The following is a 24,242-nucleotide window of genomic DNA, read 5'->3' as shown; positions in this document are numbered from 1 at the left end:
AGTATCCCGCTAGTCCCATAAAACTTCTCACTTCTGTAGGCGTCTTCCGTGCCTCCCAATTCTTTACAACCTCAATCTTTTCAGGATCTACCCTAATCCCTTGACTTCCAACAATATGCCCTAGAAATCTTACTTCGGTTAACCAAAACTCGCACTTCGAGAACTTGGCATACAATCTCTCCTTTCGTAATACTTCCAAAACTATTCTTAGATGTTTCGCGTGATCAACTTCTGTCTTTGAATATACTAAAATATCATCGATGAAAACTATGACAAACTTTTCCAAGTACTCCTTGAATACACGATTCATTAAAACCATGAAAGCAGTCGGTGCATTCGTCAACCCAAAAGCCATAACGAGAAATTCATAATGTCCATATCTTGTTCAAAAAGCCGTTTTCGCTATATCCTCAAACTTCATCTTCAATTGGTGGTATCCCGATCGCGGATCAATCTTTGAAAAATAAGAGGCTCCTTTGAGTTGGTCAAATAGATCATCAATCCTAGGCAAAGGGTATCTATTCTTAATCGTCAACTTGTTCAATTCTCGATAATCTATATAAAGTCTCATGCTTCCATCCTTTTTCTTCACAAACAAAACTGGCGTGCCCCACGGTGAAACACTTGGTCTTACAAATCCCTTGTCTAGTAGTTCTTGTATTTGCTTTGCTAATTCCTTCATTTCCATTGGTGTCATCCTATATGGAGCTTTTCGAAATAGGCTCGGTGTCGGGTGCAAGATCTATTGTAAACTCAATTTTTCGGTCCGGGGGTAAGCCAGGAAACTCTTCAGGCTAAACGTCTTGAAAATCCCTTACTACTGGAATGTCTTCCGGATTAGAAACTTCTCTACTCTTATCAACTACATACGCCAAATACGCCTCACATCCTTTCTGAATTAACTTCTTTGCTTGCATCGAGGTGAGGAATGTTTGAGTTTGCCTTTGGCCCTTGAATATCACTTTCTTACCTTGAGGTAAACTTAATACTACCCTTTTATCCTTACAGTCTATTTGAGTGCTGAAACTTGCTAGCCAATCCATCCCTAAGATCACGTCAAATTCGCCTAATTGGAAAGGAATAAGGTTCGCAGTAAAAATGTGTCCAGCTATCTCTATTGCACAGTGGGGGCATATATAATTTACAGATACTATATCTTGATTAGCTAAGATAATGGATAAGGGCTCATGCATCAATTGGGTTTCGCAATTCAACTTATCAACAAAAGAATTTGAAATAAATGATCTGGTGGCTCCTGAATCAATCAGTACTTTAGCACTAGCAGCATTCACAGAAAGCGTACCTGACACCATATCGGAACTTTGAATTGCATCCTTCACGTTCATGTTGAATGTTTTGGCTTGAGCTGGATAAGTCAAAGCTGGATGATTTAAAGATGATGTTATCTGAGGTTTATTGAAAGACATGGGGAATGATGAGGCTGGCATAGGAGCTGCTTGATTCACAGGGTAGGGTAAAGTGGTCATTCACAGCAATTGATTGTTACCCACTCCTTTGCATTCTTGTGACACATGTCCTGCTTTCCCACACTTATAACACGTGATATTGGCCTTCTGATTCTTACATTCATGAACATAATAGCCCTTCGTATGACACTTGAAACAAACTACATTCGCCTTATTGCAGATTCCTGTATGTCACCTATTACAAACCTTACATTCCGGAACTGATCCTTGTGGGGGTTTCTGTCCACTAGTTGATTGAGATCTTGTTTCTTGTGATTTATTCCCAAATTCTCTCTTCTTGAAGTTCCCGGGTCCACTGTGAGGTTTAAACCTTTGATTAGTTCTCTGATTCTGACCCTTGTAACTTGAGCCTTCTTCTCCCGATTCAAATCTCATTTTCTTGTTGCCTTTCTCCTTTCAATTTTGCTCACTCTCGCCTTCGATTACCATTGCCTTCTGAACCATTTCAGCATAAGTAGTCAACTCAAAAGCTGCCACGCGACTCCTTAACCAAGGCTTCAATCCATGTTGGAACCTTTCGGCCCTTTTCTCTTCAGAATCAACATACTCTCCCATAAACCTAGAAAGTTCTGTAAACTTCTTCTCATATTCTCCAACTGTCATATTGTCTTGCTTCAACTCAAAGAATTTCATCTCCATTTGTGTTTGCATATAGCGAGGAAAATACTTATCCAAGAACATTCTCTTAAACATATCCCAAGTAATAACTTCAGCAGCTTCTAAAGCTTTTGCCGACTCCCACCAATAATTCGATTCGCCTTTAAGAAAATAAGTGGCATACTCCACCTTCTGATTATCTCCAACATTTGTTAAGGCAAAGGCCTTCTCCAATTCCTTAAGCCAAGCATGAGCTTCTACTGGGTCTTGAGTTCCTCTAAATTCTGGGGGTTTTATAGATTGGAATGTTTTGAAATTAGTGATGTTTGCTGAGGGTGATTGAGGTGGATGCATTTGTTGAAGAAGTTGTAGTTGTTGGGCTATAGTAGCAGTTTGTTGATGTACCAATTCCATAAGTTATACTATATCGGGGTTTTGGTTTTCTCCTTCATTTTCTTGGTTATTTGCAGGTCTTCCTCGGGCTCTTCTAGGTGCCATTTTCTGAAATAAGAGTTATACAGTTTGAGTGATGTAAAAACTAGGGTATTATTTGTATTCAACAGGGTATACAGTTTTCAATATAACAATAAAGGTGATACATGGTTATGAGCAAGAATTTAAAAGAACAAATATAGGAATTAAGGAAAATGCATAGCTGAATTTAACATGGTTCAAGTCGAAAGGTACGAATCACAAGGTACAAATACGAATACAGACCCGAATTAAAATAGTACGAAAGTCTAGAAATGAAAATATATAATATGGTCAATAAAAGAAGCAGCCTAATCCAAGCAACTAAAAGTCAAGTCCCTAGAACTCGTCTTAAGCCTCCTCCTCAGACTCCTCCTCACGGGTCCTTACGGTGTCGGGGGTAGTGTCGCCACGTAGCATCTTGACCACACTCCTAAGCTCATCCACTATCATCTGCACAGTAATCTGACTGGTCCGGTCGTGATGCACGGGCATTTCCTCCAATCTTGATGTGGCTACCTAGATCAGTGACTCAGGCCTCAAAATGGTTTTCGCCTTAGGTCTGTTACCCATCACTTGCTTACTTGCATAGAGCTCCTCAAGATGTTCCATCAGCCTGACATACTTCCCTTGGAGAGTGTCATGATGCAGCCTTAAGTCAGCATAGACAGAGAAAGGAATTGTGTCGCTCTGCGGAATCGAAGATAATGCGTGCGCATGTTGCTGTCAAGTAATATATATATATATATATACAAAGGTTAGATATGGTTTACTCGAATATCGCGCATTAGTACTCCAGATATTATAATATATACTCATACTCCCTATAGTCCTAATTGGGCTGTCCAGGGACTCTAAACCTAGGCTCTAATACCAACTCTGTCACACCCCAAACCAAACACACACACACACATACTAAATAAATGCGAACCATAATTATATTACAAACTTATAAGTCTAGAAGATGATAATAATATGATTATAAACCCAACCAAAATAATAACAATCCCGAGATCTTTACAAGTTCAGAGTTTGGAACATCCCATCTAACTGATACCATAATTACATACTGGCGGATTTCGCCTAGTCTATACATAAATATTCTACCTGCGCCCTCAAATGGTCTTCACCCTGCCTACCGGTTGACTTACGGGCAGTCTGCTTGGTACGAATCATGATTGCTAGCTGTTTAACAGGGTTAAATACAAGAAAATGAGCTAAAATGCTTAGCAAGTACTATCAGTTCTACTATACAAGGCATTATCTCAAAATTTCGGGTTCATGAATCAAGAGGTTATAGATGGTTGTAAAAATGACAATAATAAACATGAAGTTTTAATATAAAGACATGGTAGAATCATAGTAATCGAAACAAGGCATATGGAATCATGGCATTGTGGCAACATGTTATAATATAAAGGCATGGTAGAATCATAACGACCGAAACATGGCATATGGTATCATGGCATCGGGCAACATGTTATAAAGATCAAATCATCAAAATCATTTTAGGACGCTACGGATTACAACCGGTGATCATCCGCGAAGTAATCCCGAACCGTGCTGGGTTCTCAAATATAATGGGATCCCTAGGCTATATGTGAGCCTATCAATAAGTGTGAAAAGGACTTACGTCTGGTCCAATCCACTAAGTCAAGAAAACATTTATTTTATTTTATTTATAACATGGATGCCAGGGAAAGATTTGGTATCACTTTAATGGAATTATAACAAGAGAATTCAAGTTCACTAATGAGGTTCGCTTTAGGGAATTTGGTAGAGAGTTTAGTATTCACGGTCTATTGGATAAGGAATGTTTTGAAGGTAAGGTACTAACAAGGTTAAGGGTTATTAACAGTAGTATTTGAATTGGTTAATGACATGGTGATTATCACAACTAAGCATTCACGAAAAAGTATGTATACTTGTAACAATTATAAGCATAAGGAGGTAACTAACTTGCCTCCCAATAGTTCTAATATTATTCGATCTTGACGGCACGAATCTTCCCCTTCACTTCGGAACCTACACATTATATTAACTTCATTACTATTCACCTTTTAACACCTCATAAACCTATATGCTCGTAGACTCACTATTACCTTTATCATAACTATTATTACACAAGAACTTATGATTATAAGAATACACATAACTTAATCATATGCAATTCAAGTAATCCATATAGTCACATAATCACTTAATGGCATGGCATATAATACTAGTTATTTATACTATAATATCACCTAAATACCCAAGCACATAATCAAGTAACACAGAAGAGCTATTATTGATCTTAACGTAAACCTAAAGATGATGTGTAACACTCAGACTCTTCACCACAAAGTCCCAATTACAATGAACACCATTAAGGTTTCCTAATGCCACTCGAAAGGGTGCTCTCGGGTTTTTTGGTGGAAATGGGATGTCTCCACCTTGGGCCTTCACTCCAAACCACTTCCTAAAGGTTGTTAATACTCTAAACTAACTTCTAAAGTTGGTGAGACTCAGGGGCCTCACTCCTATAGGCTTACAAAAATCAATACTCACACTAAGGTATCCTGCTAGCACCAGTTTGCACTACCCGCGCTCTTTGGCAGAAATATTGACTTCTACATGGGGCCTTCTAACAAAACCAATTCCCATGGATTCATAAGACCTAAAAATAACTCTCAAAATTGGTTTCAGGCCGAGGCCTCACCTGGGCCTCTCTAGGCCTCTGCTCAAATTTGACACTGCCCAGCCTCCCTCAAATTCACTCTTCTCTGTTTTTACTCACACTAAAACTCACTTTTCTCACTCAATTTTTAATTCTAATGGTTTTTTAAACTTCCTAAGGATGTATCACACTTATCTAAGCCAAGTCCCCGTGAAGGCCTAGCCTATGGCATGGTTATAATCGACCAAAGTTCAAGTTTACGCAGTCCTGCCCTGTTCTGAGTTACTCTCGGAAATATGTGTGTGCACCTACCTAAATGCAAGTTTTTCATTAAATCAAAGCCACTGGACTCAAGTACAACTCAAGTCCTAACTTCAGTAAACTCAGGCCTAGCAAGGCCTTAGCAAAACTCACCTAAAACAGCCTATACTTTTGGTGAAAAATTCTGTTACAAAGTGCCTAGTGTACCTCCTTCCACCTTAACTCCCATTTCAACACCAAAACCAACGTGCAAGCCAACAAATATATCATATAATGTACACAACCCTATTAAATATCATTTTATGGAAAAATACGAGCATAAACCTAGCCATATGAGTCATTTACCGAAGCAAAACAGAGAGCATAGCAGAGCAGATTTTACTTATGTAATTTTAAGCAAATTTTCGAACCAAAAATACATGGTATCAACTTGATGGCTATAAAATTTGATCATGACTTATCAAAGGCACATAGCATAATTGCATTTCAGAGCAAAAATCATGGAATGCATTGCACAAAAACTCAAATTTAAATCACGTAACACATTTATCCGAAATATCACTTATATCATGACACGCAAATACTAATTCCTACTTTTATCATAAAAATCATAACATGCAAGGATAGAAACTTTGTAAAAATATATTTATAAAGATCATAAGTTCTTTGAAATCCACATGCAAAGTCTCTTTCTTTTTGAAAACAAACAAAACTATCACACAAACAACAAAATCCATTCAGCTCCTTGGGAGTCACTGCCGAATGCTTGAGGCCAAGATCATGGCTTGAAAATACAAGCAAAACACTTCATTAAGACCATCTATTGCTCAAGTTTTATGAGCCACATTAGGTTCAACTCTAGATTCACAAGAATCAAAGTTAAACCCTTGGCTTTAGTGTCACATGCAACTAAGAAACTAACCTCAATGAAGATGTAGCACTAAGTGTAAATGTCCCTTGCTTAGATGAGTTGGAAGGTGTTAAGAAAATGAAGAAATGAGGAAGAAAAATGAGAGGGATGGGGAGGGTTTAGGTGCGGCCGAGAGGGGGTAGGAAGAAGAGAGAGTGGAGTGATGTGTTGGTGGAAAGAAATGATGTGAGATGAGTGTTTTACTTAGTTTTTGTCTCACCAAATGGTAGTGGAGTTTGAGTTTACTATTTTATCCTTCTTCCACTAATAGCAAGCTTTTGCATGTAAGGTTTTATTGGTCATTTATTTGGTCAAATGGAGTTAGTGGAGGGTGAAAGGACGGTCTTACCCTTGATCTCTATTTGGGTGAAATTTGCATACAAGGTAACACTTGTAATTCAATAACTATTAAAAGTATAATTAAAAAGAATGATTTTTAATAATTAAAATACAAATCCATAAATCACCAATTTAATACCATAAATACTATGAGATTTTAGAAGTTTAATAAAATTGTTTTCAAAAATTTTGAACAAAATTTTTATATTAAAAGAATTTTCTAATATTATCACCCTAATAAATAAGTCATGTAAAATATAGTTAATACATTAAAAATCATACAAGCAGTTGCAAATAAATTGACTCTACTCCACAATATTAGAATATAATTTATCGCCTAATCGCAACTTATTCAAATATCAGTAAATCACGAGAATCTCAATTATTACTTAATCGTGTAGTCGCAACTATTCGAATAATATCAAATTGCACTACTTATTTAATCGCGTAACAAAAATCTTACTCTCGTACGAAAGCTATACGCTTAAAAAATATTCCGGCAACATCCGCAATGCCATCAAACAAAATTATACACAATATATAACGAGTCCGCATAATTACCATTATATCACAGAATATTTATGAATATCTACATCGCACTTATAAAATAGTTTAAATATTTACTGGTTGTCACAGTATTCTTGATATTTATCAATGGAAATATACTTATATTTCTGCAAAACTAGGAAAGGGAAATAAAATTTTTGCAAAAGAAAGGATAACAAAGGAATCATGCCATTTGTTTCCGTTTGGCCTTTCCCTTTCCTCAATACCCAAACCAAACACCCTGTAACGATATCTCCAACTATGATAGATAGAATGATTAGCCAAATCAGGATTATCTAAAATTTTATTGAACTAGTAAAAGTATGCACTCTAATGGTATTAACAATACTTAATAGTTATATTCAAAATATTATTTTATTCTTATTTTTCAGATTTATATGTATATATATTGAAAATTTAAATAGTAAAATAAATTTAGTTAATACTTAATTCACTACATAAAAAAAATAATTACAATTTAATAATTATTACAAATGAAAATATAATAGCATATAAATATAACAAAAATACATTTAATAAAAATTACTGTATATATTGTATTATATATATTGTATGTTACAACCAGTATTTCATGTATTAGTTAATTGAATATTCTATGATAATGATTTAGTTGTTTATAAAAAAAATTATGGATATGTGTTTGTGTCATTGGTTTGATGCATAATAATTGTGTTAAATTATTTAAGAATTTTGAAAGCGAGAAATGTATTATTTGCTCTAAAATGTGATTTATAGAGTGTATTCCTTATTTTGGAAAAAATCGCTTTAAAAATATTTTCATCAATAAATTTCAAAAATGATTTTATAAATTTCTAAAAATTCTAAGCTATTTTATGACACCACTCTTGTAATTTTTGAAATTATATTTTTGTTTATAGAATTTATTCTTTATAATTAATTTGATTTATAATTAACAAATTACCTAGATACCCATGCATGCATTTTACTCCCAATACAAAGACAAGGGTACCATTGGAATTTCCAACCCCACTAACCACTCTTCCACTAGCCAAATTACTCAATCAAACTTGCATACAAATCTTGCCTTTAAGTGGGAGAGGGGTAAATTTATAAAAACAAAGTCCACTTACTCTTGCATGTGTATATAAGTAAAAAGGAGATGATTAACCTCACTTGAACACTCAAACACTCCACTACACTCCACTCCACTCCATTTTCTTTCTCGCTTCTTCCTCCTTCTTCTCCCTCTCGGCCGAACACCCCCATCCCCCATTCCCTTCCATTTTTCAACTCAAAGAGAAAAAGCTTGATTCTTGTGAATCCAAGGCTTCTCCATGAGATACATTACTTATGTGCGAGTATTATATATTTTTGTAAAATAAAACTTGATAAAACTCTTTGCATGTTAGTGATCATTCATTTTATAGCCATTTCTACTCTTGCATGTTAGTCTTAAGATGAGATTTTGATAAAAAGCCATGATACTTTTGCCACTATATTCGAAAACATGCATGCATGATTAAACTCTTGATATTCGAATTTGTTTGTGCATAATATGAGTTGTTGCCATGTTATTTTGCTAAAATTAGTTAAGGTAAGATAGTATGCATGATTAATAGTATTGGGTAAATTTTTAAAGTTGAATTTGTATGAAATGATCTTTCATGTTTAGATGAAATCGTGATAAATTGTTAACTTGAATTACTTGTAGTAAATTATTTGCATGGAGGTGCATTAGGGTATGGATGGTCTTCCCACTTGTTGAGGCATTAGTTGAGGGTATTAGTGCAGTAGGGTTGCTTGGGTTAAGGTTGATTTCTTGGTTTTAAAGTGGGAGTTAAGGTGGAAAGATTAGAGTAGGATACTTGGTTTTTCCATATTTACACACTAGTTGTAGGTGAGTTTTGAATGGGCATTTCTTAGGCCTTGGTAGGCCCGAGATGCAGAGAGTTGGGACCTGGGTTATACTTGAGTCCATAAGCCTTAAATTACGTAAAACCTACCATTTAGTGAGGTGCACACACGAAAACACTAAATCTACCGAAACAGGGGACAGTTTAGGTTTGGCGTAGTTTGGAGGTTATAAAGTGGTGTTATGGGTAGGCCATGTTAGTCACTAAACACGCGTTAAATTACACGCAAGTATACGTGTTCTCAAGTAGTATAAGATATAAATCAAATTCGTTCCCACAGAGACTGGCTTGGTTAACTAATTAATTTATGCACTTAAGCAACAATGTATGGTTATTATTCAATGCTAAGACGAATAATAATTTGAGGTTTTTTATAACTAAGAATTAAACTAACAATTTTAACTAAAGGAATAAGATTGATTGAATTAATATATATGACAAACATGGGATTCTAACTTCATTAAGTACTTCATTCAATAGCCTTTTCGTTCTTAACCTTAGCATGTAATGGTGACGACACTAATCAGACAACACGAAACTGATAAGCGCCAACTTTTGTTGCACGGATACCATACTACCAGACATCCATAAAAGAGATAGAAGCTGAATAGACACCAATTATTTTGAGACCCTATATGTCTATAAAATTTGACAACATAACGGTTTAAGCACAAGTTATCTATCTTGATTACATAGGGCAAGTAAGATGGTTAAAATTACCTACATATCATGCATAACAATAACACATGAACCTACGCTAGCATGGCAAGTTCTAAATCCTTAAATTCACTTTCGCTTCATTAAGAATTAACACACTATCTTATAAGTTCACGATGCTCATACGACGAATACGCACAACCATTACTAGGTTATCATACAATCACCACACACTAAGGCATCGAAACAATTCAACTAAAGAAATCCATAAATTAATCCGCTAGAACCCCACGATAACGATTAGCCCATAATCGGACTCATCATCAATGTGGGTTCCGATGAAAGTATGGTATAATAAACGTAGTCTTTATAATGAATAATCAAATAAAGTTAACACAAGAGTATAGGTTCAACAAAACAAGAAAAGAGCATCCAAGATTACAACTCAAAACAAAGATTCACAAGAATAAACTAGATCATCTTCGCCTTTGTTGAATTGTGTTATAGGTCTCTTGTCGTCTTCTTCTTAACTCTGATATGTCTCTGACTTGATATCTTATAAAAAACGACCTAAAGTTGTTTATATAGCAGCCCCATGCAATGTAGAAGTCTTTCTCTCAAAAGCCAAGTAGAAATAGGATTCTGTTATCCTGACACGGCACGGCCGCGTGCTTGATCAGCGCAAGCACGCTGGCTCTCTGATGCTTGGGCGCGGCTGCGCGCTTGATCAGCACGGGTATGCTAGGCTTTTGCCAAAATTTTAACTTCTTCTTTTTCTTGCAATTTTGAGCTGGTCTTTGCGAGCTTTATTCCTCGGACACCATCCTAACACCATATTAGCATCAAATCAATGTTAATTCACCTGATTCTCAGATTAATGCCTGAAATGCAAAAATACTAGAAAACACATTAAAACACCAATAACTTGAGTACAAATACACCAATTCAAAGCTTTACGGAGCGTAATAAAGTGTCATAAATGGAAATCAACATACCCCCAAATTTGAATCAATGCTTGTCCTCAAGCATAAACAGACTCAAAAAACAAGAAATAAAAATGCATGAATGCAACTAAATGAATGCAACGATCCCCATAGAATAACTAAACCAATCAACAAGTAACACCTCAGCAAATGCAGTTATTCGCATAAAGATCAACCAAATCTCACAAATCAATCTACAAACCAAAGATGTGTGTGTGTGCAACTGCTTACAGATATACTATCGCAACTAGATCAACAATCATGACTCACTACTTATCAAAGCAATCACAAGTTTATAAATAGAATAAAAGCTAGACTAAAATAACTTATAACTCTTCAATTCTTATATCGGAGTTTAACATGGATTCACGCTTATATTCACAATAAAACAACACAAGTATGCTTATTTGATCGTGCAATGAGTGAGGTCCACAAAAGACTTATACAATAATACCCATATAGCGAGCATTAGGTTAGCGGATCCCAAAATATAAAAGCCTTAGGTCACTAGGCACAAAGTCCCATAAGAACTTAATAACTCGAGTACTAAAGAGCCCACTCATGATCAATTATACATAACACTTTTTTTTCTTTTTCTTTTTTCCTCTTTTTCTTTTTTTTTTCTTTTTCCAAATTTCTGAACGAGTGCGTTTCGCTCCATCTCGCTCAACCCTAGACTACTCATATAAATATGAGCAGGCTACTAGCCATTTGACACCTAGCCACACAACTAGCAATGAAATCCAATTTTCTCCAATTTTTTTACATCTCCATGCTAATTTATTATTAAGAGAATATCCTAAATTTTAAATATAAATAGGCGATTAAACCTCGACAAACAAATAAACCATGACCATGATCTAGCACTCTAGAAACCTATAAGACTTAGTGAAATACAATTGTCACTAGCATGCAAATCAATTCGATAAGACTTAACATTACTAATATCACAGATTAATCGGAAAAAATATCTAAGGGATCATGTTATTATGCACATGCATGCAACTACTTGAACAAATTATCATAAAAAATACCAAAAATAAAAAAAATACATGGCAAAATATGTAAACTATATGCACTAAACTATCATGAATATGCAAACTAAATGTGACTCACACAAACATATTCCTTCAACTACTACCCCCAAACTTAAAATATTCATTGTCCTCAGTGAAAGTAATAGTAAGGAATCAGGCATACCTACTGCGAATCAGAATCATCACCCTCAACGATGGAGTGTCGGGTGTGTCAGGAGGCAGATACATGGAATCCTCACCAAATACTGGCCATTGGATGTCAACACCGGTGGCTCTAAAAGCTGTCCCAAGTGCCTGAGTGAGATCATGTGCAAACCGACTATGGATGTCGTGCATCGCATCCATCCTTCACGCTAGACGCATATACTGCGTCAAACTTAAACTAGCTCCAACATCTGCTCCAGCCTCCTCCTGCTGCTACTGCTGCTGTGATGAACCAGCCTCCTCTCCTAACTGAGCTCTCCAAGATGCTCTACGGGCCTGCGAAGAACCTCCCCCAATAGCCTGATCCATGGATACACCACCTGGCAGATGAGCATATGAATAACCAATCCCCTTAGGATCGGGCTTCCCTCCATACAACTCATGCATGCTCAACAGCGTAGAATGTCGATAGGAGCACTGGGAAGCTGCAGTTGCTCATGTACGGGCCAATGAACACCAACTGCCAGGCACAGCTTCGTCACAACGGACGCATAAGGTATAGGACCTGTGGTACCTCCTCTCAAGAATCTCAAAATCCCCTGATAAATAACAATCCCCAAATCAATATAATCGCCTTGAAGAATACCCCACAACAGATGAGCACGCTCCACAGTAATCTCATGCACATGCGAAGATGGCATGATGTTAGTATAAATAAACGAGTTCCAAGCCCGTGCAAACCTGTTCATGCATGACACAGGGAACATGGAGTAAGCAGTAGTGCCCCTCTTGAACTTCTAGTAAGTCTTAGGCACACACAGAGTCGCAATGATCAGATCCAAGTCGAAGTCCTCGGGAGTCTTATCATTCCATATGTCCTAACCGGGCTTCCTCGCGGGCTCCTCAATCACCCTCCTAATTGCATCAGCACTGTACTCTACAGTCATCCCGCTAAACACCGTGAAGCCATTCTTCTCCGCCTTAGCGTTAGCATAAAACTCCCGCACAACACTCATGGGCACAGCAGCGGGAGCCTCACAAAAAGGAACCCAGCCCATCTCAAGAATCATCTCCAACAGCTTACCATCCTTCACTGATTGCATAAACCTCGCTTCTTAGCAATAGGCTTCGAGAGAAGCCTCGTGTACTCCTTTTCAGCCTCAGGAGTAGAAAACCTTGGCCTCACACCATCCACAGATGAAGAATCGGTGGTGTTGCTTCCAACTTGCGTTATTTGCCTCTTGGGTGCCATTGGGATTGAATAAGAGAGAATAAAAACTAAGTGTTTGAGAGAGATTAGTGTTTGAGAATTTGTGAAGTGGTGGAAAAGTTTGTGTATAAGTGTGTGTATTTATAGGTGGAGAGATGAGAATTAGATATGGAATAGAAATGGGAATTTATTATGGGAATCGTGGGAATGATGGGTTTGATTTGGAGAGGGGAATTTGGGATGTGGAAGAGTAAAATTCGGTTTGAAATTGATTTTATAGTTAAAATCCCGAAAATCCCTTAAAAACTGTTGTTTTTTATTATTATTTCGAATAGGACCCGGTGCGGCGCGGCGCGGCGCGCGGCCGCGCTTGGCTACTGAAGTTGGCCCTGACTTTTTTTCTTTTTCTGATTTTTTTGTGTTTTTCTCCTTTCTTCTTGCTTCCTCTACCTATTAATGTACAACAAACTTGGGTTGCCTCCCAAGAAGCGCTTCTTTTACGTCGCTAGCTCGACGTAGAACCTTGAGCTCAAACGGACAATCGAACGGCACTAATTACCTCGCGGTTTGCCGTGTCACCATAGTAATGCTTCAATCTCTGACCATTTACCTTGAATGCTTGGCCTGGATCACTTTCAAAAATTTCCACCGCTCCATGTGGAAACACAGTTTTGATTATGAAGGGCCCTGACCACTTTGACTTCAACTTTCTAGGAAAAAGACGGAGACGAGAGTTGAACAAAAGAACTTGTTGCCCCGACACAAATGATTTGAGCACTAGACCCCGATCATGCCACCTCTTGACTTTCTCCTTATATATTTTGTTGTTCTCATAAGCTTGAAGTCGAAACTCGTCGAGTTCATTCAATTGAAGCATCCTCTTCTTTCCAACTGCATCCAAGTCAAGATTCAACTTCTTCAAAGCCCAATATGCCTTATGCTTGAGCTCCACAGGAAAATGACATCCCTTACCATAAACCAACTGAAATGGCGACATTCCCAATGGAGTCTTATATGTTGTTCTATACGCCCAAACAACTTCATCAAGCTTCAAAGACCAATCTTTCCTCGATGGACACACAACTTTCTCTAAAATACACTTGATCTCTCTGTTAGACACCTCAGCTTGACCATTTGTCTGAGGATGATAAGTCGTAGCAATGCGATAATTCATATTATACCTTTGCATCATAGCAGTGAACTTGCGATTGCAAAAATGCGACCCCTCATCACTGATTATGACTCTTGGAGTTCCAAACCTTGTGAATATCTGCTTGTGAAGAAAATTAAGCACCACTTTCTCATTGTTCATTAGCAACGCCTTGACTTTAACCCATTTTGACACATAATCAATCGCCAACAAAATGTACTGATTTTTACAAGATGAGATAAATGGCCCCGTGAAGTCAATTCCCCAAACATCGAAGACCTCAACCTCGAGAAGCACATTAAGAGGCATCTCATCCCTCTTAGACATATTACCCGCACATTGACATCGATCATATCTCAAAACAAACTGGTGAGCATCTTTAAACAAGGTTGTCCAAAAGAAACCTGCTTGCAGAATACGGGCTGCTGTCTTTTCTCCACCATAATATCCTCCATAAGCAGTTGAGTGGCAATTTCGCAAGATCCCCCCCCCCCATGTTTCGCTGTAAGGAATACATGTCCTGATGATTTGGTCAGCTCCTTGTCAAAAAAGAAATGGCTCATCCCACATATACCACTTCACTTCATGCGAAAACTTCTTCCTTTGAGCATAAGATAAGTCGGGAGGCATGATATTACTCACAAGGTAGTTCACAATATCTGCAAACCAAGGTTCTTCTTTTTGCACTCCAAACAGCTGCTCGTCAGGAAAAGACTCATTTATCAATGTCTTATCCAATGAAGTAGCATTAGGGTTCTCTAAATGCGAGAGATGATCAACGACTTGATTTTCAGTCCCCTTTTTATCCTTGATCTCTAGTTCAAATTCTAGAAGCAAAAGAACCCATCTAATCAATCTAAGCTTCGAGTCCTTCTTTGAGACGAGATAACGAATTGCAGCGTGATCAGTGAAAACTGTCACCTTAGTCCCAAGTAGATAAGATCAAAATTTCTCGAAACCTTAGACAATAGCCAAAAGTTCTTTCTCCGTAGTAGTATAATTCAGTTGAGCACCATTTAGGGTCTTGCTAGCGTAGTAGACCACATGAAATATGTTGTTCTTCCTCTGCCCAAGAACTGCTCCAACTGCATAGTTACTTGCATCGCACATCATCTCAAAAGGTTCATTCTAATCAGGTGCAGTTATGACAGGTGCCGTGATTAAACTCTTCTTCAACGTCTCAAAAGCTGCAAGACACTCGTCATCAAACTTGAAAGGGACATCTTTCTCTAGCAAACTGCACAATGGCTTCGAAATCTTAGAGAAGTCTTTGATGAAACACCTATGGAAACCCGCATGGCAGAGAAAACTGCGAATTCCCTTAACAGAAATAGGTGGAGGAAGATTCTCAATGACCCTCACATTGGCTTTCTCCACCTCAAGACCCTTATTAAAACCTTGTGCCCGAGAATAATACCCTATCGCACCATAAAGTGACATTTATCCCAATTGAGAACCAGATTGGTCTCAACACACCTCTTGAGAACGTGTCCAAGATTTTGCAAGCATTCATCAAAAGAATCGCCAAATACAGAGAAGTCATCCATGAACACCTCCACATTTTGTCCAATCATATCAGAAAAGATGGCCATCATACATCTCTGAAATGTGGTTGGTGCACCACACAGACCAAAAGAAACTCGTCTGAAGGTGAAAGTACCAAATGGACAAGTGAAGGTAGTTTTCTCCTGATCTTCTAGAGCGATACAAATCTGATTGTAACCCGAATAGCCATCCAGAAGACAGTAGTACTCATGACCGGCCAATCTATCAAGCATCTGGTCAATGAAGGGCAAAGGGAAGTAATCCTTCCTAGTGGCCTTGTTCAGCTTCCTGTAGTCCATGCAAACTCTCCACCCCATGACTGTTCTTGTAGGAATAAGCTCATTCTTCTCATTTGCTACCACAGTAATTCCACCTTTCTTTGGAACACATTAAACCGGGCTTACCCATGAACTGTCAGAAATAGGATAGATGATCCCTGCATCTAGCCACTTAAGAATTTCCTTCTTCACTACTTCCTTCATGATTGGATTAAGTCTTCTTTGCTGCTCGACCGTAGGCTTGCTACCTTCCTCTAGCAGAATTTTATGCATGCAATAAGAAGGGCTGATTCCCTTGATATATGCTATAGTCCAACCAATTGCCGATTTGAACTCTCTCAGAATCCTCAGAAGCTGAAAGGCATATGTTATAGCCTATTTGTTTATTCGAAGATTTAACTCAACTCAAATAAGAATGTAATAAGTAAATAGTGGATCTATCGTCAGAGAGATCTCACAAAGTAACATCTGTCAAAGGGTTAAGAAACATTATTCATCTACAGACTTGAAGACTTAATTCACTGGAAGAAGCTCAAGAAATTGATCAAGCCTCAGTGATATAAATCAAGATTGTGGATTTAATCAAGTGACAGAGATCTCGTCAGGGTATCAATTAATTACAAGGATTTAGTCTGAAGAAAATCAAGAGTATCAAGGTCAAGGCTTGAAGAAACGTCACGGAAGTTAGTCACCCATGAACCAGACAGTACATCGAGTGTCAACATTGAAGTGGTGGAATTGATTCATAATTGACAGTGATTTTCAGAAGATTTTCAGAAGAATGGTTGCTGCTCAAGATTAGTATTAATTTTCTATTAATTAATTAAGTCATATTATTTAATTAAGAAAATAAATTATATCTGCAAAGATTAATTTATTGATTAATTGAATTAATTGATTAATTAATTCAGAATTAATATTAAGGATTTTCAGAATTTTTATTAGATTAAAATATATTAATAATTCAGTAAGACAATATGATTTGATTGTCTTGCTAGTTCATTCTGATTGTCTTGCTAGCTATTGGGATTGTCTTGCTAGTTCAAAAGGATAGTCTCACTGAAAGTCCTACCAGTTCAAATGGATTGTCATGCCAGTTCATTTGATTGTCTTGCCGAAAGTCTTGCTGATTCAACTGGATTGTTTTGTTTACTTAAACAACAGAAAGCAGATCATTTTCAACAGAACACACAAGTCAAGAACACAGCAGAAACAAAAGCAAAACATTTCATTTTTCATCTGCTTTATTCAAGATCAAAATTCTAGATTGTAAAGTTAAATCCAAACCACTAGAATTATTTATCTTGTTCTTGTGTAACAATCTAGCGGATCAAAATCCCTAGAACTTAATCTCAAATCGCATTTAGCATTTGATTCTAATTATCGCAAAAATAGAAAAAGTTCATGTCGAATTTATTCTAGATTTGTAATAATTGATTTGAGATTAATCCCTTGTAACAGATACCGTTGTTGTAACACCTTTCAAGTTTAATAAAAGTTTTATTTAACTTGAATTTTGTTTCACCTTTTTATTCCGCATTTTATTCGATTAAACGGTATAGTTTGTATTCAACCCCCTTCTACAAACATATCGGGACCTAACAATTGGTATCAGAGCCTTCTGATTAACGAACAAATCAAGATCCTAGACTTTTATGTTTCTTTCACTCCTTAAATTTTTATTTATTCAAAAATTCATAATGACTTCACAAAAAGTTGGAACCGTTAAAATTCCACTATTTGATAAAGAAAATTATATCATGTGGAAGAAGAATATGCTATTGTTTTTACAAGTTGCTAATCCCAAATATCTGGAAGTGTTAAAGAAGGGTCCTAAAATTCCGATGGTTATTGAACCAGATGTAATAGAAAATGATGTGGTGATTACCAAAGCAAGAACTTATGTGAAAAATCCTGAGGATTTTTCTCCTGCTGAAAAAGAAGAAGCCTCCCTGGATGCTAGCCTTCAATTAATTTTAGTAGATTCCCTTGATCCCTTGATGAATAGACATGTGATGAATTGTAAAGATTCCAAACATATCTGGGAAACTATTGAGGTTATTAATGAAGGCACAGAGGAAGTTAGGGAGAACAAATTAGAAATACTAACCTCTGAGTATGAATACTTTAAATCCATTCCAGGAGAAGGAATCACTGAAGTGTTTGAGAGGTACAATGCATTGATCAACAACCTGAACATTAATGGTAAATACTATTCCATCAGGGAGGTCAACAAAAAGTTCCTTTTAACACTGCCAACTCATCTCGAATATAGAATCACTGCCATAAGAGAAGCAAGAGATCTGAGTGAGATTTCTTTGGAAAGGCTCTATGGTGTGTTAAAGACTTATGAGTTGGAGCAGATTCAGCAGAAGGAAGTTTACGGAAAAGGAAGAGTGGTCAGCACGTCTACTGCTCTAGTAGCTGATGAACAACAACAATAACCACAATATCAACAACAATCTCAACAGTCAGAAAGAATGGTACAGTCTTCCAAGGTTGAAGAAAATGTGATAGTAGCAGAATTTGATCCTCCTACTACAAATCAATCAGGAGATGATTTTTATTCCTTGGAAGAACTGGAGCAATTGGAGGATGAGTCAATGGCCCTGATTGTCAAGAGATTCTCAAATTTCAGATTCAAAAGGAATCCCAAGTTCAAGTACAAGTCCAACTACAACAGATTCCAGAAAGGTGGATCTTCATCCTCTAACACCAGCAGTGTTGGGTATAAAACAGGGATGGTTGATCGAAGCACCATTCGATGCTTCAACTGCTATGAGTTGGGACACTTTGCCACAGAATGTAGGAAGCCAAAACAAGTTAGGAAGAACTCTTACGATTCTAATCAGAAGAGTAAATCTGAAAGGGCTTACCTGGCAAAGGGAAGAAGCTGGGATGATACTGACAGTGAAGATGAAGAAGTTGGGAATCTTGCTCTCATGGTTAGTGATGCAAACACCTCATCGTCAAGAAAAGAGGTAAAATTTACTGATGCTGAATTAGTTTATCATCTAGGAGGTTCCTAAGATTGTGCTCGTCGTGATAATGAATTGTTAAATCAACAAATCAAAGACCTTGAGAAAGAGGTCAATGAATTAAGACGTGTGCACATTAATCAAGATAAATTAAAAGAACAAGTATCTTTTCTAGAGAATAGAGTTGACTGTTATAGACAACTTGAAACTATTCTCAAAGACAAGATCACCGGTCTTGAGGCTAAGGTTAAAGCTTACTTTAATTCTTGTTCGAAGTCCAAAGAGTTTTACAATAAGTAAGCTGTTAATCAAACATCTGGAATAGGTTATGATTACAATGCTGCTATTGGAAAATTAGGCATAAACTCCCTTCCTCATATCTGTGCTAAAGGCAGTGAAGTACCACATGTGCTTAAGGGTGTTGATTAACCCCTCTATAAAGAATCAATTGCTGAACCATTTGATGAGACCTCATTTATTATTCAAGAAGAAATCTGTGCTGAAGATAATGCTAATGAGAAAGTTGTCTCCAAGTCAAGTGTGTCAAAAGTTCCAGTCAAGGTTGTGAAAGCAACTGAGACTAACTCAGACACACATGAGTTGGATAACACAAATGCCATGTCTACCATTCATAAGTTGCCTATTGTTCATCCCTCTCATAAAGCATGTGGTGTTCCTGATTGTATGTCTTGTGCTTTTAATCTGATGTATGTTTATTTTAATGGTAAGCATGTTTCTAATGATAAGACTACTCCTCGTCAGCATGTGAATAATAGAAAGCATGATAGGTCTAAGACTGCCAGTCCTCCTAAAGCTAGAAAGGAGACATTTGTGCCTAAGCCTAAACAGAAATTTGTCAAGGCTGTTCACAAGGTCAAATGTTCAGTCATTGAGAAAGTTGAGAATATTAAAATTAAGAATGTTGTTTTGCCTAATAAAGGCCAATTTTACAAATATACCGGACCCAGCCAAGCTTGGGTTCCGAAGAAGGTCTAATCCATTTGTATTGCAGGGCATTAAACAGGTACAACCGGTAGTGTGGATTCTTGACAGCGGATCGTCAAGACATATGACCGGAGATAGAGCCCTGCTATCAAATGTGGTTGAGAAAGCTGGCCCAGTGGTTACCTTTGGAGATAACAACAAAGGTTTAACGGAGGGATATGGCTGTTTGCTAGCTGAAAATGTTATCATTGAAAATGTGTATGTTGTGCAAGGACTTGAACACAATCTACTTAGCATTAGTCAGTTCTGTGACAATGGCTACAATGTTTTATTCGACAAGCTGAAGTGTCAGATTCTGCACAAGAAAAGTGAAAAACCCTCCTTGATGGGAATCCGGAAAGGAAATCTGTTCGTAGCTGACATGAACTCTGGAAGGAATCCTGAAGTCAATGTTTCTATACAAAGGCATCGTCAGATGAGAGTTGGCTATGGCACAAGAGACTTTCTCATCTCAATTTCAAAACAATGAATTATCTTGTCAAAAGAGAATTGGTCAGAGGTCTGCCTCAGCTGGAATTCTCCCCAGAAGGACTATGTGAGGCTTGCCAGAAAGGAAAGTTAAAGAAAGCAAGTCACAGAAGCACTGACACATCTTCCATAACTGGTGTTTTGCAATTATTGCACATGGATTTATTTGGACCAGTTAATGTCCTTTCGATGTCAAAGAAGTGTTACTGTCTTGTGATAGTTGATGACTATTCCAAGTATACGTGGGTTTTATTTCTTCACTCTAAGGATGAAACACCACAAGTTGTGATTGATCATATCAAGATGATTGAGTTAGATTCTAATGTCCCTGTTAGAGCAATAAGGTCAGATAATGGAACAGAATTCAAGAATTCACTTCTCAATGGATTCTGTACAGACAAAGGGATTACCAGACAATTTTCAGCTCCTAGAACCCCTCAGCAAAATGGAGTAGTAGAAAGGAAGAATCGTACATTGATTGAAGCTGCAAGAACGATGTTAAGTGAATCAGGTCTTCCAATGTACTTTTGGGCTGAAGCTGTCAATACTGCATGTTATACTCAGAATCAAACTCTAATCAACAAAGACTTCATGAAAACTCCTTATGAGATTTTGAATGAACAGAAACCTTCTATCAAATACTTTCATGTATTTGGTGCCAGATGCTTCGTGCTCAAGGATGGAGATGATCGTCGTGGTAAATTCGAGGCAAAGGCATATGAGGGTATTTTTGTTGGATATGGAAGAAGATCATACAGAGTGTATATCATTGATCAACACAAAGTAACTGAAAGTGTCAATGTTACATTTGATGACACTAAACTCCCTAGTATCCAAACTGAAGATCCTTCTGAGAAACTGAAGTTTGATGATATGTCAGATTCAGAATCAGAACGTGGTCAAGAACCTGAGATTGTTGCTGGTGAAGAACCTGTTAATCATGATGATACTCAAGGTAATGGTGATGGAAACTTTGGCAACAATGGAGATACCACTGCTACTGATGGAGAATCTTCAAGTCAACATGGCAACAACTCAGGGGGAGATATTGAAGGATCATCTAGTAGGACACAACATCCCAATGAATTTCAAGGCGAATCATCAAGATCAAATCTTCCAAGACAGACTGTCTGGAGTAAAGCTCATCCTTTTGAGTTGATTATTGGTGATCCAGATGTTGGAGTCAGAACTAGACGTGCTACTCAAAATGAATGTATGTTCTCAGGATTTCTTTCTGAGATGGAATCTAAGAAGATTGAAGAAGCACTAACTGATCCAGATTGGGTGATTGCTATGCAAGATGAGCTCAATCAGTTTGAAAGTCAACAAGTCTGGAAACTGGTACCTAGACCTCTACACAAGAAAGCTGTTGGTACTAGGTGGGTATTCAGGAATAAACTAGATAAAGATGGTGTGGTTACAAGAAACAAGGCAAGACTGGTAGCAAAAGGGTATTCTCAAGCTGAAGGCATTGATTATGATGAAACCTATGCTCCAGTGGCTAGACTTGAGGCCATCAGGATATTTCTGGCATTCGCAGCATTCTCAAACTTTAAAGTTTATCAAATGGATGTCAAGAGCGCCTTTCTGAATGGAAAGCTGGATGAAGAGGTATATGTAGAGCAACCTCCTGGTTTTGAAGATCCAGTTCATTTGGATTTTGTCTTCTTTCTTTTCAAGGCTATCTATGGACTCAAACAGTCTCCGAGAAAATGGTATAACACTCTCTCTGAATTTCTTATTGAAAATAGCTTTATTAGAGGTGTCATAGACAAAACTCTCTTTTCTAAAAAACATAAGAACGATACTATATTAGTCCAAGTCTATGTGGATGATATAATATTTGGGTCTACTAATGATAATCTCTGTAAGAGATTTGCTAAGTTAATGCACAACAAGTTTGAAATGAGCATGATGGGAGAGTTGAAGTTCTTTCTTGGATTACAAGTAAATCAAAGGTTAGATGGAACATTTATTTGTCAATCCAAGTATCTCAAGGAACTCCTCAAAAAGTACAATCTAGAGGATTCTGCATCAGCAAGGACTCCATCAACTACAACTGTCAAGCTTGGACCATGTGAAAACTCCATTAAGGTAGATGTCACAAGCTACAGAGGTATGATTGGCTCGTTACTCTATCTTACTGCAAGTAGACCAGATATTATGTATGCTACATGCTTATGTGCAAGGTTCCAAGCGGATCCTAGAGATATTCATCTCGTTGCTGTTAAACGAATCTTAAGATATCTTAAGGGAACACCAAATCTAGGTATTTGGTACCCTAAAGAATCTGGTTTTAACCTTGTTGGATATACAGATTCAGATTATGCAGGAAGTGTTGTTGATAGGAAAAGCACCGCAGGGAGTTGTCAATTCCTAGGTAGCAGACTAGTCTCATGGTACAGCAAGAAACAGCAAACAGTTTCCAACTCAACGGCCGAGGCTAAATATATTGCTGTTGGAAGCTGCTGTGCTCAGATCTTGTGGATTAGGAACCAGCTACGAGACTATGGCTCTGTATTGAACAAAATTCCTATTTTATGTGACAATACAAGTGCAATAGCCATCACCAACAACCCTGTGCAGCACTCGAGGACAAAGCACATTGACATCAGGTATCATTTTATCAGAGAGCACGTCATGAATGGTACTGTTGAACTATTTTTTGTTCCACCAGAAGAACAAATAGCAGATATTTTCACTAAACCACTTGATGAATCCACATTTACCAGATTAGTTGGTAAATTGGGTATGTTGAATAGTTTTAGTGATTAATCTAGTTAATATCTGAGATCTGTTCTTGAATGAATTTACAAATTTATTTTATCATTTTATCATATTTCTTGCTTAATTCTATGTAATTTATATTATCTTATCTGTTTTATTTACTCTACTTGTTAATTTTAAATATCTCAGAATATTTTATTTTCTCTAAAAATATTTTTCTATGAATTTTATTTGCTAAAATTCAACAGAAATCTATTTTTGGAATAAAAATAATTAATTCTGAAATATTGTCTTTGTTTTTATAAATATTTTCTGTAAGTATATAATTGTCTTTCTACTGGAATGACAATCGGCAAAACAATTAAAATTGTCTTGCTGAAAATCATTTCAGTACATATATATATAAATATGTACATACTAATTCTGTTTATAATTGTTTTATTTCCAGAATGACAATCGGCAAGACAATTGAAATTGTCTTGCTGAAAGTCATTTCAGTATATAATTGTGTTATTTTTTTTATCAGTATAGTTTTATACTGGCAAGACAATCGGTATGACTATCAATTGTCTTGCCAGTTATAAACCTTATATATATATATATCTTTTATTTTATACTGGTATGACAATCGGTATGACTATCAGATTGTCATACCAGTTATATATATTTATTGTTTATTAATTTTATTTCTTTTATTTTTTTTCTGTCTTTAAGCTGGTATGACAATCGGTATGACAATCGGTATGACAATCCCGGATTGTCATACCAGTTATACTACTTAATCATTTTTGTGTCTGTTTTATTTTCATCAGTTCAGTTCTATTTTTTTAAAAATTTCAACAGTCTCTCTTTCTCTCTTCGTTTCAAAACTCAACTATTTCTCTTCTCTCTCTCT

General features: G+C 36.9%; 2 protein-coding genes across 2 annotated transcripts; both read right to left on the bottom strand.

Moving 5' to 3' along the window:
* Positions 1-794: 794 nt before the first annotated feature.
* LOC141665346 (uncharacterized) lies at positions 795-1,487 on the bottom strand. Its single transcript, XM_074471323.1, has one exon. The coding sequence runs from the start codon at positions 1,485-1,487 to the stop codon at positions 795-797; it is 693 nt and encodes a 230-aa protein (XP_074327424.1).
* A 396-nt stretch (positions 1,488-1,883) lies between these two features.
* Positions 1,884-2,498, bottom strand: LOC141665345 (uncharacterized). Its single transcript, XM_074471322.1, has one exon. The coding sequence runs from the start codon at positions 2,496-2,498 to the stop codon at positions 1,884-1,886; it is 615 nt and encodes a 204-aa protein (XP_074327423.1).
* Positions 2,499-24,242: the final 21,744 nt, after the last annotated feature.

This window comes from Apium graveolens, chromosome 6 (assembly GCF_009905375.1).
Source record: "Apium graveolens cultivar Ventura chromosome 6, ASM990537v1, whole genome shotgun sequence".
Lineage (NCBI taxonomy): Eukaryota > Viridiplantae > Streptophyta > Magnoliopsida > Apiales > Apiaceae > Apium > Apium graveolens.
Note: the sequence above shows the minus strand (reverse complement) of the source record. Positions and strands in the feature narration are given on the sequence as shown.

Coding starts and splice junctions, on each gene's coding strand:
- LOC141665346 (XM_074471323.1), bottom strand. CDS start 1,487: ATGACCACTTTACCCTACCCTGTGAATCAAGCAGCTCCTATGCCAGCC.
- LOC141665345 (XM_074471322.1), bottom strand. CDS start 2,498: ATGGAATTGGTACATCAACAAACTGCTACTATAGCCCAACAACTACAA.